This window comes from Gymnodraco acuticeps, unplaced genomic scaffold (assembly GCF_902827175.1).
Source record: "Gymnodraco acuticeps unplaced genomic scaffold, fGymAcu1.1, whole genome shotgun sequence".
Taxonomy (NCBI): domain Eukaryota; kingdom Metazoa; phylum Chordata; class Actinopteri; order Perciformes; family Bathydraconidae; genus Gymnodraco; species Gymnodraco acuticeps.
In genome coordinates, this window is record NW_022990295.1 from 8325805 (window position 1) to 8343329 (window position 17525).

Below are 17525 nucleotides of genomic sequence, written 5' to 3' on the forward strand. Positions count from 1 at the left end.
GCGTGTCATAATAATATACAGTCTCCTTAGAGGACAGGAGGGTCGACGTGAGTTTGTATACGACAGCCTTTGCCCACACACCACGCAGTGAGGAACGCTGGAGATAACACTGACACACTGCGGCTGCTTCTGCGTTGACTCACCCCTTTCAAACTGAAGCTTCTTGTATCTCTGCATCATCTCTGTGGCCACCATGCACTCGATCTACGGGGAGAGAAGGGATGAGAAGTGGGAGGGAAATAAGCAGGTCATTGTGCATATTAATAGACAGAAGCTGCAGGAAGCAATTGTGCATTCCGTATGTGAATATCATTTCATGTCAAATTCATATTCCTACAAGATCAGAACTTGCTACTACTTATTACACTTTCAGATGGAAAAAGATAATCCAGTTCTCAGAGTGTATTCAAAGTGCAGACACAGGCCAACCCAAGGTCAAAGGCACTCATTTATTGGGCAATGAAATGAGCATTGAGGGTTTGTAAAATAGCAGTCAATTACAGGGTGAGGACACCGCTGTCAGAGTAGACGGGATGATGCTCTGCCTGACTGGCAGGAGTAGCACGGGTTCCATTAGGGCCAGTGACACTGATTGATTAGAAACATAAGGACGGTGTGTTGAACCATGCGGTGCCTGAGGGCCTCCGTGAGCAAGTGAGAGGCTCGGTGAGTCCATGAAGCAAAGTGCCTGGAGAGCGAGGAACGCTTAGCCCTCAGAATGACCTCAGCTGCTCATTATAAAATAAACACACTGGCAGGTGGAGCACAGTGGTCATCTGGAGCTTTGAAGTATACCAAATGTTAGTTTTACCATTCTTAGCCTTTTATGTGGACCAAAAAAGCAGCAACATTGTAGAACGATTCTGAAATGAAAATAATAACTTTTAGGGATAAGTTTGGCCTATTTCAAGCATCCAGAATTCTGTAGACCATTGTGTGTATATACAAAAGTTTAAAATGTTTCTGGAAATTGCTGCGGTTTTGTCTTTTGGTCCTTGTCCGACATGTTGACAAGCTTGATTGTTCCGATAATGGCAACCAGTCACCACCAAAAGGGCAATTTAATAAAATGATGATCAAAGTAAAAAGCTGACATTTCCTTTTAATCAATCAATACCTCATTTTCCAGCAAGTGTCCTCTTTTGGGACAGGCAGAGTCTGGACAGCTAATTGCAGTTTCAAGGCCTTCTTTGATCAGGAGTTCAACATACTGCTTCAGGCACTGAGGAAAAAACAGACAGGCAGGCAAATAAGACATTGACCCAGTTCAATATCCAGTCAGTTGGATGGCAAAATTGAAAGTCAAATCAAACACAAACAACAAAGTTGGTAAACAAACTATAGCCTTAGTGTCTCGCTCTGTCACTATCTCTGTCTGTTGCATTAGAAAAAAGTAGCTTGTTGGTGAAGAAAATTAAGAATTTAGAGTTTAAGATTGATATATTTGAGTGAATATTTGACTTTCTATGTCAAGAAATACAAAAACAAACACAAAGGATGTTGCTGCCAAGCTGGAAGTTAAAATATACTGTTCAACTTTATAATGTTATACAATGTTGTGTTTATAGATCTTAATTTTTTTTTACATGAAATGAGCATTTGAAGCATATCAGTGAGATATATATGGTTGCAAATGTACAATTATGGAAAAAACAGATACTTAGAAAGGCTGAAAAATCATGAAATGTGTGAAAAAAAACAGCTTGAGATAAAAGTAGCTTGAGTGAGATAAAGGCTGTTTAACCTCTTGTGAAATAAACTGAACCACTTGAACTTTGGTGATTTCTGCCACCGCCCAAACTGAGTTCTAGGAAGTGGCTTCTATTTTTAGCTCTTGGACATTGTTTCCTCATCTCTGGACTAGATTGGATCTGACAGCCAATGAGTGTTATATTGCTTTGTCCCAGCCTTTTCACACGGTACCACCGTAACACAGTAGGAATGGAGATTAGATATAGATCCTGAGGTCATTTCTACATTTTAAATCAGGAAAATCCCGTGTGGCTCTGATTAATTAACTCTACCTCTGAAAAAATCAAGTTGTAACATCTTTCAATATCGCTAGACGGAAAATAGTTTTGACTTTTAATCAAATTGATTTGTAGATCCTATATTTCTAGTATACAGGATATGTGTTACTGTTTCCAGAGCGCCCTCCTCACCAGTGTACAGAAGACACATTGGCACTGTGTGATGGTGGTCATCTGCTCCAGAGGGAACTCTCCAAGGCACAGCTTACACGACACCAGGGGGTCCACGGCCAGCTCCCATGTGGGACGGTACCGTGCCGTGGTCATCTTCACCGCCACTGAGCTGCAACACAGAAAAAAAGAGGGGAAAAAGGTCAGAGGGCTATGGTTAATGAAGCGACACACACACACACACACACACACACACACACACACACACACACACACACACACACACACACACACACACACACACACACACACACACACACACACACACACACACACACACACACACACACACACACACACACACACACACACACACACACACACACACACACACACACACACACACACACACACACACCACACACACCACACACACACACAACACACCACACACACACACACACACACACACACACACACACACACCACACACACACTACACACACACACACACACACACACACACACACACACACACACACACACACACACACACACACACACATCACACACACACACACACACACACACATTTATATCCATTCATTATTCTTCTGGTAAAGACAATAATTACTCCTGAATCTCTTTTGCCTATCAGCTCTCTCAGCTCCTTGTTACATTTCCACTTTTGGATTAAACAACACTTTTTTTTTCTTCTCTACGCTACGTCATGACATTCAGAAAGGGTTATTTTAGGCCTTCTCGTCTCACTCTCCTTCCCTCTGCAGCTGAGAGCGAAGAGCACCCACTCGGCTGTTTACAGGAAGTGGTACCGAGCACACAACGTCAACACCGTCATGCTCCCCCCGTGCTGCTTAGCAACCAGCTGAAGGAGGATTTTCAGAGGTGGAAGGGGCAATGGCTAGGAGGGAGAGAAGCAAGGCCGAGGAGAAGAGACAGGGTGACATTTCCTTTCACTAGTCATGGTATAGTCGGCCTCAATTTGCAGCTGCTTGATCATAGACATACAGGAAGTATGGGAGCAAAGAGGTTGAAGAGTTCACGTGCTGCCTTCATTGACCATTGTGTTGTATATATATGCCACCCAGAGAAGGGAGTGGAGAGAAAAAGAGAGACAGTGTGTTCTGGTTTACCAGTAATTATATCATTTCATACCACAACGCATTTCGAGGGTAGAATAAAAAGCCATCCACCATGGATGAACGTCAATAGGGTGCGAGGTGAAGGCAAGCCACACATACACAAATATACATAAAAATAAAGCAGAGAATAATCTGCTGTGAAAATGAGGCGAATGCAGGGAGCCATGTGATAGGCTGTGGCCTTTGGTGTTAGCCAGATGGTGTGTCTCCATCTAATTTCTTTTATCTCATATCCTATTCTTGCTCCACACCAAATACAGAACAATATTAGGTATTCCATTCAGTAAGGAAGTCTCACTTGTCTTAATGCAGCTCAAGGAGAGAGGAAAGAGGAAGATTCCCAATGGGTACTTCAATGAGGATACATGAGTACATCCTAGTGGGAGTCTATTATTAGACAGACACTCATTGGAAATCTGTGAGCGATCGAATGCTGCAGCTGATGAGGTGAAGCATCACTACACTTCACTGCGGTTAAACTACAGGAAGTGACAGAAGAAATAGCAGCAGAAATGTAGGTATGGGAGGATGTTTCTTATTCATCATTTGGACATTTGCTGGATATATATAGTACGTCAAATGAGAGTTTTAGAAGAAAGATCTGCTTTTTTCACAACATGAATCTTGGCATGGTCAAAGAAATGTAATGTCCACTTATTTTTCCCAGTTTCCCCTATCATTTTGGGCAGAAACAGAATAAACTTTTTTTTCGCTTAAGAGATTCTTCAACACATAATGACAGAGCATCATCACCCACATTTAGCAAGACAGGAAACTATAAATATGTGCGAACAGCAGGTGCGAATATAAAAAGCCAATTAATAGGAACAAATCGGCTTGTCAAAAATCGCTGATTTATCAGATGACATGCAAAGCATTTCATGACATTGTGGTAACAAAAGACGGTACAGAGAAGCTAAAAGCCTATTCTCAGGTGACCCAGCTGTGTTCCCGGTAAATGATCCTTTTAGATCGTGCTTGACCAGGAAAAATGTCCTACTTGATAACATGTGATACCCTCAATTCTTCCTCCTTTGCATCTTTTCATCGTGTCAGGTAGGAGGACAGAGGAGAGTATTGCAAAGTAGGAAAACATGAGATGAACCTCATGTCTGACTCACTCAAATCACCTGGCATTCATCCATCTATCCACCATCCATCACACTGACCAGAGTGCTGAGGAAGCTTTATTATGTAGGTGCGCAGCTCGTTTACAAAGGCTTAAATGGCAATTTGTTATCAGGATGGAGCCACAGATTTAAAAACATGATCCTCTGGGGAGTGAATGTGCTTTGGTGGTCCAAAATATGACATGGAGACGGCCTTTACAACCGAAGAAGTCTAATCACAGTTGGAAAATAGCCATGTTTAGGTATTTCAGTGCAAACAAGTGGCATGTACGATACCATAATACTTTAATGGTCGGATCAAGTCTCAAATTTGACATGCATCACAGCAGCTCCATTTGCAACATCAACATGGACAAATAGCAAGACACAATACATGAACAAACTAACATTTAAAGGTCACATATTATGCAAAATCCACTTTTTCATGTCTTTTATACATAAACATGTGTCCCCTCACTAAGTTCACTCACTTTTTGTCCTGATCCATTTATATAAAAACCTGTCAGATTTTGGCCACTTTATGATGTCATAACGATTTTTTGGGTTGTGTAACCATTAGCCAATAACCAACCAAGGTAACCCCCCCCCCCCATATTATCACCTGAACAATCACCATTGTGTTCTTTTTAACCAAATATCTCTCATCCAAATATTTTCATCTAAAGTAACAGACAGAGAATCAGCACTTTTGAAACAGGGCTGAAACAGAGGGGATTATGGGATGCTACAATACATGATCTGTTTGGTGTTTCAAGCCAAACACTTCAGAGACATGTTTTCTTTATATCTGAGACCTTTTATATATTGATGAAAAACAGTATAATAAGGGACCTTTAACATAACATCACAATCAGTGAGAGAAAACATGCTCAAAGACCCTTTAGCGTGCATTTGATCTGGGATTTAGCTCTGTATTTACTGTGAGGATTGACTGGTGCACAAAGGAGTGCTTCAGTCTGACTTTATTGAATTGTGGAACCCCTGTATCTCAGATTAGATGGTAGCAGTTCATATTCGCTGTTCAGAACATGGTTTGAGTCAGAGATGATGTTGTTGTGACAGCCTCACTAGGTTATTATGATATAGGCTCATCCTCTGACCAACAATCTTTGAGCATATTTTTATCAGGTGGAGCAGTTTTGATTTTAAAGCAGTTGACAAACACATGTACAAGGTAGTATTACAGTACTGTAGAACAGTCAAATTCAGAGATGTAAAGTGGAACAGAAGAATGTGTCTTTTCGTCATGTGTCAGTTTAACACAAGTCTGAGAGGCAAAGCAGCATAAAGGTAGTCACAAAGGGGACAAAGTGCTGGTAACAGGAGCAGCAGTCGTTAAATGTCAAAATGATTGAATGTTAATGATGAAGTTGCAAGTTAAACTTCACTTATGAGGAACGTGACAGACGACATGTGCTGAAAAATACAAATGAAGGCCTGGGGAGCCTCAATAACACAGCAGAGTCTTAACTGACAGCTGACGATTTGACAGACAGCATTTCCACACGGACTGAAATGAGTGTTTCTTTATCTGTGTCCTCATGCCAAAGCCGCCGAACTTCATTAGCCCTGTGGCAGGAAAAATAAACTGACGGTAGAAAGTAATTTGCACTGTACCATGCAGGACTTTCTAATGGACTATCAGTGTGTGCTTTTACATTCAAATCAGTTTCTCTCCCTGCAGACTTTATATTGGCTTTGGCTAATAGTGACAGACCGGGTCGATGAGGACAAATGAAATAGTTTTGTAAGAATGTCCTGAGGAACGATGGGGAAGGGAGAGAGAGAGCGAGAAAGCGAAAATTAGTTTTCATGTGAAAAGGTGGTGCAGTGCATCCACTGCTGCATTATTAACTAGATAGTCCATTATCACTGAGAAACACACACACAAACACGCTCATAGACATTATATTCTGAGCACTGGAGATGTGCATGCAGGTTTCTAATGCTGTGTGCGCTCATTTCAGATATAGCCCTGCAGAATACTATACGTCTAGGAAGGTCAGGTCAGAGAGCTAAAGATGAATAGAGCGGGAGTCATGAATGAGTCACAAGTCTTAGATCCATCCTGAGCAGTGGTCACCATGTGTCAGTCACCAGTCTGAAGGCTCAGAGTTTCACTGGCTACAGCAGCACTTCCGCGATTATGGCTCCATAACTGGCGTATACACTCAGAGACGACCATTAACTCTCCACTGGGGTGGAAATGGGCATGGAGGAGCAGTTGAGGAGAACTACTCCAGTGTGAGAGATTATTTTGCTGCAGTATACATGATACCATCCATTAAGCTTTCTTATTTTTATCTACAGCTACGTCATGTGTTGTATGAAATATAGGTCAGTTACAGCACACATAACATCAAATATTAAAAACACTCATGGCTGCATACGCCAGCAAAACGTATAATTGATTTATTATCACCGCAAATGTCAACTCTAACAATTGTCTATAATCTTTTGAGTACTGAATGATTCACAAATGAAGTCGATAAAAAAAACACTTTTAATCAGCTTTTTGGTAGAACTGAACATATAACGATGTTTTGTGAAGGATTGTTGGTGCTCAAAACTTGGCATACATATTTCAGGCTCTGGACAATAAAATGTCGATTTAAAAATATGTTTATTCAAGTCAATTGAGATCGATACTAGACTGTTATTTAATGCTACATCCTTGTATTGGCTGTTACTCTAACAATGCTTACACAATATACAGCCTCTTCTGCATTCAAATAAATGCTGCTTTCTAACATCCAAAGGAACAAAATGCAAATTCTCACGAGAGTAGACTCAGACAGGGATACAGCAGGAAGCCTCACACTGCAGTGCAGGGTTCACCAGGAACTAAGTGCTCTCACTGCACCAGTGTGTACACTCTATCTCGTCATCTGCTCCTTCAACATATTTGAGAAAGAGGAAAATAAAGAGAGAAACAATCTTCAAGCCCTTAACTTTCACCTGGTCTGGCTTTACCGTTCGTAATTATATAATGTCACATCAAAGCATTGCATAAGTCCTTATATACCTCACCATCTATGGCTGAAAGAAAGATGCAAGCAACTGTTAGCTGATCTGGGAAAGGGAGCAGCCCACATGTTTTTCTATTGCGAACCATTCTTTCAATACGTGCACAAAGCTGTCCTTCAGCAAATTCACAAGAATGTGCTGTCAACCACTTAGAGAAGTTAGAGAGAAAAGAAAGTGAAGGCCGGCTAAAGACGAAGGCAGGGCTTAAAAAAGGACAGACTATGCAGATAATATTCTACGTTAAGTCTGGGGACAAGCCAACCCAGAAGATGTTCGATTGGTTATAATTACTGTAGTGAAAAGTACCATATGATACCAGCTGACTCAAACAAACGTTGTTCCGACAGGCCTTATCAGCGAAACTTAATCTAAAACCAAGTTTACTCTTGTCAACATTTCTGTCAGACATACTGCAAATAGCATTTGCTATGGTTTAACTGGACACACCCCAAAAACACATGTATGTTAATAAAGCATGTGATTTCATTCACCTCAAATTCTACATATTCAATCACCTGAAATCACGGTATGCTGAAGAGCAATTTAATCAGAGCGAGCTCAGGGTCTTTAATAAGCACTTAGTTATCCTGAGGTCTGCTCCCCCTGCCGTTTAGCCCCCCCCCCCCCCCCCCCCCCAACAGCCCAGCCCTGCTCTTCATGGCCAATTAGTAGGGCCTTTAAGTTTCATTTATGTCATATCCTCTTTCTGTCCACTGCTGCAGAGAAAAGAGGAAAGACAGAGTCAAACGGGAGGGGGCAGGGGCAACCTGCCAATTTGGTCCACTTTTTCTGACTCCCTTGGCTCACCTTTACTGCCTGCGAATCATTTGTATCAACTTGTTTTGAAAACTCTCCCTGAGCAGCAGAAAAACAGGCAGGAAAAAAAACATCCATGCAATTCTACAAATTCTACAAAATTCGCAGGGGGTTTTGGATTTATTTGGAAGATATAAAGTATAAGAAAATATGATGGTGCCCTGATGATAATTTGAAATGATGCACTGCGTCGTATTGTAGCATGTTTCTACAGTAGCCCAGAACGATGGGTTACGTATTGTAACCCTAGTTATATATGCACAGGCGGAGCCCTCTACTGGACTCTATGGGTACTGCCCTTGACCTTACTATGCGAGCGTTCACCTACTGAGATATTTATAAACGTAGCCGGCCCCCGGGGGTGGGCTTACCTGAGTGCGCGCGCAGGCCCACAGTATGTAAGGCGGCCTCGCCTCCCGACTGTCATCCTACACCCTCTTCAGCGAGCAGCATAGGACAGACAGGGCCCCTAGTAGAGGGCTCCGCCTGTGCTTATATAATAATAATAATAATAATAATTCCTTACATTTATTATATAACTAGGATTACAATACATAACCCATCGTTATATCTCACAGGCTCCGCCCTCTACTGGACTCTATGGGTACAGTGGGTAGAGCCCTGATGGATACACGCCCCCTGTCGTCCAACAACCCATCACACTGCCCCTGACCGGCTTTCTGGTTAGCAGCCACTGCACCGCAACCTCTCCTCCCTCGGCCATGACCGTGGAGGAGTCGGGGCCGCAGTTTACTTGGCTGATAGAGCACACTCAGACACGCTTACCTCATGAAGAGTGTGCATGGAAAATAGTGAGGAAGGCTCCCCCTATGCCTGCCTATAATCCTTCCGCCCTGTATGGGGCTCACTGCGCACCATGTTTCACAGGTCCCTAAGGAGCATGGGAAACCATAAGTGCATCATGTCTAGGGGGTGGGGTGGGGGGGGTCAGATACCTACTGACCCACAGCCCGCCTCCCCCCCCCCCTCACCAGTCCTGTGTTGCCCCAGCAAGCGCAGACGATGAGAAGGAGCCAGACATGTCAAAGAGATCAAACCTTATGAAGGGGCCTGGCGTGGACCAAGACGCCGCTGTGCATATGTCCTTCACACTCACGGCGCTAAATAAGGCTGTTGACACAGCCATAGCTTGTGTAGAGTGCGCACGGACCCCCGTGGGGAAGGCTCTCCCTGCCTAACCGTAGGCATGTGCAATGCACTCGCAGAGCCATCCTGCCAGGCGTTTCTTGGACAGAGCTTTACCGGCCACACCCCCCCTGAAGCACACAAACAGCTGTTCAGTGCGCCTAATGACAGCCGTGCGCTCCACATAACATGCCAGCGCACGCACCGGGCAGAGGAGGTGCAGTTTAGCCTCCCTGTCCCCAATATGGGGTGGAAGACTAAAGCCGCCCAGCTGTATAGCCCTTGACCTGAACAAACTCCTTAAGTTCTTGGGAACAAAGGAGGGGTTCGGCCCGAGTGTCGCCCCGCTACGGTCACCCCAGATCCACAGGCAACTCACTCTCTTGGCTGAAGTCAAGGTAAGTAGCAACGCTGTCTTCCATGACAGTGCTTTCAGGGAGGAGAGCTCCAGAGGCTTCTGTGACCAGAGTCTCGAGCACCAACGGCAGGTCCCATTGCGGGGAGGAGGCGTGGCCCATCTGTGTCACCTCTGCGTACCACGGCACGGCGACCTGGGCCCACTAGGATGACTGACAGACGTTCTCGCCTCACCCTCTCCAGGAGGGGGAGAATGAGACACAGCGGTGGAAAGGCGTAGAGCAACTATCTTGGCCATGGCTCGTGTGCAAACATGTCCACCCCCAAAGGTGGATTGTCCTGCCGAGCCAGGGAGAACCACCATTCGTCTGGCAGGGGCCCGCCTCTTGACATGAGGCCGGTCGCCCTGTTCTCCAGTCCCGGAATGTGAGGGGCCTTCAGAGATAAAAACATTCTCTGAGGCCCACAACCACAGGTTCTCCGCTGTGCTAAACAAGGCGGCGGAGCTGACTCCGACCTGCCTGTTGATGTAAGCCACTGTGGTGCGTTTGTCGCTCCTCACCAGGACATATTTGCCCTGTAGCAAGGGTTTGCAGTGCTGTAGGAGCAGTACTACTGCCCGTAGCTCTAGAACAAGGGGTCGGCAACAGGCGGACCGCGGTCCGGATCCGAACCTATACGGACCCAGACCTATAATCAATACATTAATAGGGGATTTCAATTTTGACGGGGCGATTCTATTTTAACCGCTGCCAACAGGGGGCGAAAGAGACGAGTGAGCGATACAGGGAGAGAAACACAGAAAAAGAGACGAGATAGCGGCAGAGAGAAGTGGAGAGGAAAGTGAGTGAAGAGAATAATTAGCTCTACAGGGAGAGAAGCGGAGAGGAGAGTGAACAGGCGTGTTAGCGGCAGACGGGGAGAGACAAATAATTACACATGGCACTCTCCAAGAAGATGAAAGTGGACAGTGAGAACAGAGCTTTTGACCCTGAGTGGACGGACTCATTCATGTTCATCCTGCCCACTGGGAGCACAGAACCAGTGTGTCTCATTTGTTCAGAGACCGTGGCGCTCATTAAAAGTGCCAAAATGCCACTATGAGACAAAACACAAAGTGTTTGACCAAACATTTCCTCTCAAGTCAGAACTGAGGTCACAAAAAATAAATATCGTTCCAGGGCAGGCTAACCAATGAGCACCTGCATGTGTGTATGATAATGGCCCTGACACCATTTCAGCCCAGATTTAAACTCCTGGCAGGACACGCTCCAGCTCAATTCTCGCACTGAATAAAAAAAAGTGAACGAGGGGCTGCAATATAAGAGGGAAAGAAAGAGAAACTTTAAAACTGTTGAATTGTTATGATGAAACTGTTATGTCATGATGTGAAACGGTTAACAAATAAAAAGAGAAACTCAAGCTGCTGCTACACTTTATTTTATTGATCTAAAATTAAGCACTTTTAAGATGCACACATTTTCAAAAGCTATTTTGTTTATTTTCTCTATTTTATTTTTAAATGCAGCCCGAGAGGAACATTACACATATCCACAGTATTTTACTATATATCTGTATAGTTCAATGTTAATTGACAATAAATATTGTTGTTTATGAATTGTACTTTCTTTATTTGATTGGCAGTCAGTTGTTGATTACATGCAGACGTTGATCTCTACAGGCTACTTCAATATATATCACACTAATTCATAAAGCAAGTTAGACATTTTGAAGTTCCGGACCTTTGCATGTGGAGATTTTCTCCACATGCGAGGGACCTCGTTGAATTTTAGTTGAATACCCCTGCTCTAGAAGGTTGATGTGCCGAGTTTCAGAGGCCAGCCACCACCTATAGCTAGGGTTGGGTACCGAGAACCGGTTCCAAACCGGAACCAACATTTTCGATTCCAACGGCATCATTTAGACATGTGAATTTCGGTTCCGCTTTTCGATGCCTGAGGAAATGTTTCTCGCCGCTCTCCGTAGCCTAGTGCAGTGGTTCCCAAACTTTTTGTGCCCAAGGCACACCAAAGGACAAGTAAAAATCTCAAGGCACACCTATTGTGCAAAATAGCCCTTATAACACGTGTTATCACTCATACCATGTAAAATATCTGTAAATGTGCATACTTATTTACTAATGCCAAATAAAATGTGACAAAGACAACTATAAAACTCGTGAAATATTTATTAACGAAATATTTCAGAAATTAATTTGAAACTTTATCAAATTAGGCTTCATCAAAGCAGCAACACACTCATTTAAACCAGACAGGTCACACAATAAAAAATGAGGCAAAGGAAACTCAGCAGAAATTCAGCACAGAGAACTGTCAATGCAAGGAAGCTGCACGGTCCATGGTCCTGAACTACAAATTATAAATGTAACATTTCAGCAATCAGCATTGAAACATGTGCTATTGTAAATATTTTGCCGACTTACAAATTAGTGAGATACATGTGCCTGTCGGGGCGCGCAGAATGTTTTAATCCTTGGTGGCACTGAGGAGAGGGCCACTCGCAAGTCCTGTTCAACAGAGAGCCGTGACCTCCTGTTGTTCTTCATGTAAACCAGAGTAGAGAACGCCAACTCCAGAGATGGGGTCGTTACTAAAAAATGTAATATATTACATATTACTTTAAAAAAAGTAATATATTACACTACTTCGTTACTATCTACATAAAGTAACTCGTTACTTTACTCGCCGAACACGTACGAACTGCGCATGCGTGAGTGGCAATAACTTTCCTTACCAGCAGGCGGCGCTAGTGTGTATTTGTCATTCAAAACAGGCAACAACCGGAAGACAGAGAAGAAGAACAGACTACGTGATATAAACAAACAACAAATAGCGTGTGCGGTAGCTTCACCTTAGCATGTGTTCTTTGCAGGTGCTTGTTGAGGTTTGACCATAGGGTTTGACGTGGTGTTTACAGCAGTGGATAACAGCTTCTGGCCTGGGGGGTATACTACGAAGCAGGATTTTCGTTTAGCAAGATAACTTCTGGGATTTCCGGTACTACGAAGCTGGTAAACTTTTTAGCGGGCTAGATCTCCATGGTGACTTATCCTGGAACCTAGTCTGTGCTCCGAAGCAGGATAGGTTCCAGGATAAGAGATCAACTCAGCGAAAGCACCACGCCTGCTGACCAATCAGAGCTCAGTGTGCGGAGGAAATACAGTTTAAACTGCGGTTGCAGGAAAGACGGCAGGCCAAAATCACCGACTGTGTGAACGTGAAAATGAATAGAATATCACCTCCCATCTTCAGAGCAATCGGACTATTATAACTATTATACTATTAGGCTATGTTAAGAAAGCTTAATTAAATATCTGCCACAACATAAGTAACCAGATCAAAGTAAAATTACGTTGCCGACAGTCCGCGGCACTGTGAGTGCAGACGTCGATGTGTATCATTCATATCACATGCATCATAATGTATCATATATTTCCTTATCTGAGTCAGCTGAGCCGTATCTGGCCGCGCAACACTCACAGTGTCACATACTGTATGCAGAAGTATTATTTTAAGCAACACATTACAGTTACATAGCAGTGAATATAAACAGACTGATTAATGTGAATATTACTGTAAACTAACCTGCATAAAAGTTTCTCGAATAAATGTAATTTTTTTAGTGGAAGAAGCATGTATCATTTTTTTACCCGGCCCCTCAAAGAATCGGAATTGAGAACTGTTAAGAGCCGGAATCGAAAAGTAGAATCGGAATCGTGGAAATTCAAACGATACCCAACCCTACCTATAGCTCTCTCTAGGCAGGTCCCCCTCCCCCCCCCCCCCCCATCCTGTCACGGATGCATCTTGACCCTGTGACGTAGGAGGTCACCCGCCCTAGCGTAGTTCCCCTCCGCAGATGCTTTGGGGACCCCCAGCATCGGGGGGGGGGGGGGTGGTCACCAGACGTCGTTAAGGCCTCTTGGGATCCAAACGAAGGCCGTCAAACCACCTCTGCAGGCGAGTAAGTAACCCCAGCGGTACCACAAGGTGACAGTATAATTGACCAATCATATCTTCCCTCTTTATGACAAGGTCCGCCCGCTGTGAAGCTTTTCTTGTTTCCATAGCAACAACATCTTCCTGTCAACAATGTAAACTCACCTTCAAAATAAAAGCAATCCAAATTACACTTAAGACATACAACTGTAACAAATACAATGCAATATCCTTTTCAATTTCAAAGATCACAAATTGGGTTATTTACAGATGTTGTTTTGTGTGGTAGAGGGTCGCTTTCATTGATACGTCTGCACCCCGTTGTTTTGATATTCCGCTGAAGTATACGCTGTGACGTAATAACTCTTTTTTTTTTGAGAGAGAGAAGGGGTGGGGGTCAGAGGGCCTAGGTATAAAAGTCACGGCTCGCCACTGCCACACACCCACTTCTATACATAACTATAATTATCTTGCAAGAAGACATTCATTAATCAGCACCGTTTTACCTTTCAACGGCCGCCTGGAGTATAACTGATGTCAATCAACTTTGAGTACAAAAACATGGTACGATGTTAACTAGGGATGGGAATGATTAATAGAATAATAACAAAAATGTTTATGGGAGGGGTGCCTAAGTTGATTACATATTATCAAATGGATTAATTCAATGTCCTGACTGCTTTTCCGTTTTGTTTTGTTTCTTTTTGGCTTTGTTTTTGTTTTGTTTGTCTACCCTCCCTCCCAAATGTAAAGCGTCTTTGGGTTCAAGAAAAGCGCTATAGAAATAAAATATATTATTATTATTATTAATGTATACAACAATGCCATTTTAAACATCTTAAGACAAATATCAAAAATAACTTGGTTTGGTGTCTATATTTATTTTAAAACTTTTCTTTTTTTGAAACATTTAAAAATAGTTATGTATATGATATGTAAATATGGTTAATCGGTTTCTTGGGGAGTCAAATATTCGAATATTAATTTGCTTTCAAATTCCCATGCCTATTGTTAACAACCTTTACCTGTATCATATCAAAACATATTTGGAAATTAATTTTGTTCTCCCTCATCAACAGTCTTCCATATTTTAGCCTTACAAAAAGGTCGACGGCACATCGCCAAAAGTGAACATTAATTTAATACGCAAATCCTGCTCTAGCCTGGATTGTAATCAACATTTTCTGCATTATTCATACCAGTGTTTCCCACAGATATGAAATATACTTGGGCGGGTGGTGGCAAGGAGGGGGGGGGTGCGCGAAGAAAAAAAAAAAGTTTTAACAACATTATTTATTGACTTTTCATTCCGGTATAATCATTTTGCGCAAAGATGGCACTGTTTGTCAGAGCACTTCATCCTTCTGGGATTTCATGAAGAGCTCCAACGCCTGTGTGTATGGGAATGCCTCTGGTGCTGGTCCATTAACTGCCAGTGTTTCCCACAGATCTGAAATATACTTTGGGGGGTGGTGGTAGCGGGGGGGGGTTGAGGTGACGTGCAACAACATTAACCTTTCTGTTGGTCGCTTGTTAGCAGACCCTTCACGCGATGGCAGAGCAAACAGGTACAGGTACAGGCAGGGCCCATAATGATAGCCCTATAGTTTAAATCTACTACCCACACATGAACATATGGAAATGGGCTACTATTTAAAAAAATAAATGTATTTATTAATGTATTTAGGAACTGTAGAGTTATATTTGTATTTATTCATGTTAGCAAACTATGGATAAGCTTAAAATGGGAATAATTTGGGTAAAACTGTGAGCTGCATTTGGGGCCTGTTGACATGTGTTTTTGAGGACAAAGGAAGATGGGGGAAGGTGAGAGCATGTCCTGATTTGCATTCAACTTAGAACAAGCTACAGTGGTTGTAATATTAAGAGAGGTCCCTTGGGTTTCTCTGGTGCTTATCAATAGTAGCAGTTAAGTGAATACTGTTCAAATAATACCTGTGTTTGTGTTTTATATTGATTTCTCTGTTTTATCCTTTCATAAATGTAAGGACTACAAATGGCTATAAACATTCTGGGCTGGTTGGAGTAAACAGGGTTTTATTGCTCTGTGGGGGAGGTGTAGGTATGCAGGCCTTGAGACCTTTGGTTGTAAGGTGAGCCTGTTTGGTTTCCTGCTGGCCAGCGTTGCGTCTCCCAATGAGATGACCTGAAAAGATGACCAGCTGACCTAACACCAAACCCCTCCTTCTTACTCTGGTATATATCCGGAGGATCCCTGGCGTTCGGCCTCTTCTTCACATGCTGCCCTCGGGTGAAAGTAGCTCTGCAGTATGCGAACCAGGGCAGGAGTAAGCCGGTATTACTCCTTAAGCATTACAATATAACTGTAATATATCATGTTGTATTGTAATGATTGTATTGCATTGTCATATTGCCATTAAAGTAGATTATTGTTAACGTTTACTTTGTAGATATGGATTCCTTCCTGTATTATAACCAGCTTCATAGGAACGCGCGGAGATTTGAAAAGCGGATCAGATATCCCTTTTAATCTCTAACAAAATGGTGACCCGACGTCTAGAGATAACGAAGCTGAGGAAGAATTCAGACGCTTTCAAACATCTCAGACAATCAGCAGGACTCTGCAACTTTGCAAATAAGGTAAGCAGACGATGAAAGTCGCCTGTCTGTAATTGGATACGCTAAAACTTTAGGATTGTCTGTAGGCGTTTCACAGTGTTTTTATAGTTTAAATGGAATATACAATGCATATTTTACTATGTTAGGAAAGTTATATACAAAACGTAAACGTTGATCGACAGGTAGACGAAAGTCCTGCGTGACGTAAAATAGAGCAGTTTGGCGTGGATCTGCAGGTAGATTATTCCTGAGTGGCGTAGAGATGGTGCAGTTTGTGTGAATGCGAGGTTTGAATCCTGCACGGCAAAACCTGGAAACTCGATAAATCAGATCGATTCGCCGTTTAAAACTGGGGTTTAAATAACAGACCAATGCTAAAAGCTTAAAGCCAGAGGTCTGTTATATATTAAACCAAGGTAGAGCGTTTCCCTTTGTCTGGAAACTTCTGCTGCTGCCATCTAGTGGCTGAAAGGGGGTATCACACCCTTGAAACTTCTGCTGCTGCCATCTAGTGGCTGAAAGGGGGTATCACACCCTTGAAACTTCTGCTGCTGCCATCTAGTGGCTGAAAGGGGGTATCACACCCTTGAAACTTATGCGAGCTTAGAGTTTAATCATTACATTGCTGGCCGGTATTGAAGACGGGAAGCACGTTCCCAGTATATTAATTATAACTGATTTTGGTAAACTGGTACAAAACAATAAGGGATTGAACATTTTTTACAACGACAGCACCAGGAGATGAGTAAACTCAAGAATCTGTAGAGTGTAAATACATTGTGCAAAACACATTTTACACTCGAACTGTTTGCAAATGTAGACAATATAAATAAATGTTCAGAAAGAAGACATAGGCCTACACTTGATTCAAATTTCATTACTGTGATCCGATTGGTGTGCTCTGCAGGTTTACTATTGTTCGAAGTAACAGTGGGATTTAAAATGAGAGAAGATATGGAGATGTTCTTTCATAGTGTGTGGAATATGTGATGCTGGAAACATGTAAGTATTTCAGAGTTGTGTTGGGTAAATATGTAACAATGGATGAAACAATTTTTGGAGTTAGTTTTTGTAATATCATAAGTAGACATTAATTATGTTGTTTAGATGGCATTTAACAACTAAGACAGATAGTATGATTAGAAAGAGACAGAGTGGAAAGGGTTGGATTTATTTAACATCAGT

General features: G+C 42.7%; 1 protein-coding gene across 1 annotated transcript in view; it reads right to left on the bottom strand.

The window, feature by feature from the left end:
• rnf144aa (ring finger protein 144aa) overlaps positions 1 to 17525 on the bottom strand; it is a 45602-nt gene that overhangs the window by 8958 nt on the left and 19119 nt on the right. The window contains exons 2-4 of the mRNA XM_034222254.1: positions 2163 to 2313; positions 1118 to 1222; positions 144 to 204 (exon numbers count right to left, since the gene is read on the bottom strand). Of these exons, the coding sequence (XP_034078145.1) occupies positions 144 to 204; positions 1118 to 1222; positions 2163 to 2297 (301 nt within the window). The 5' untranslated portion in view covers positions 2298 to 2313. The remainder of the gene's footprint in view (positions 1 to 143; positions 205 to 1117; positions 1223 to 2162; positions 2314 to 17525) is intronic.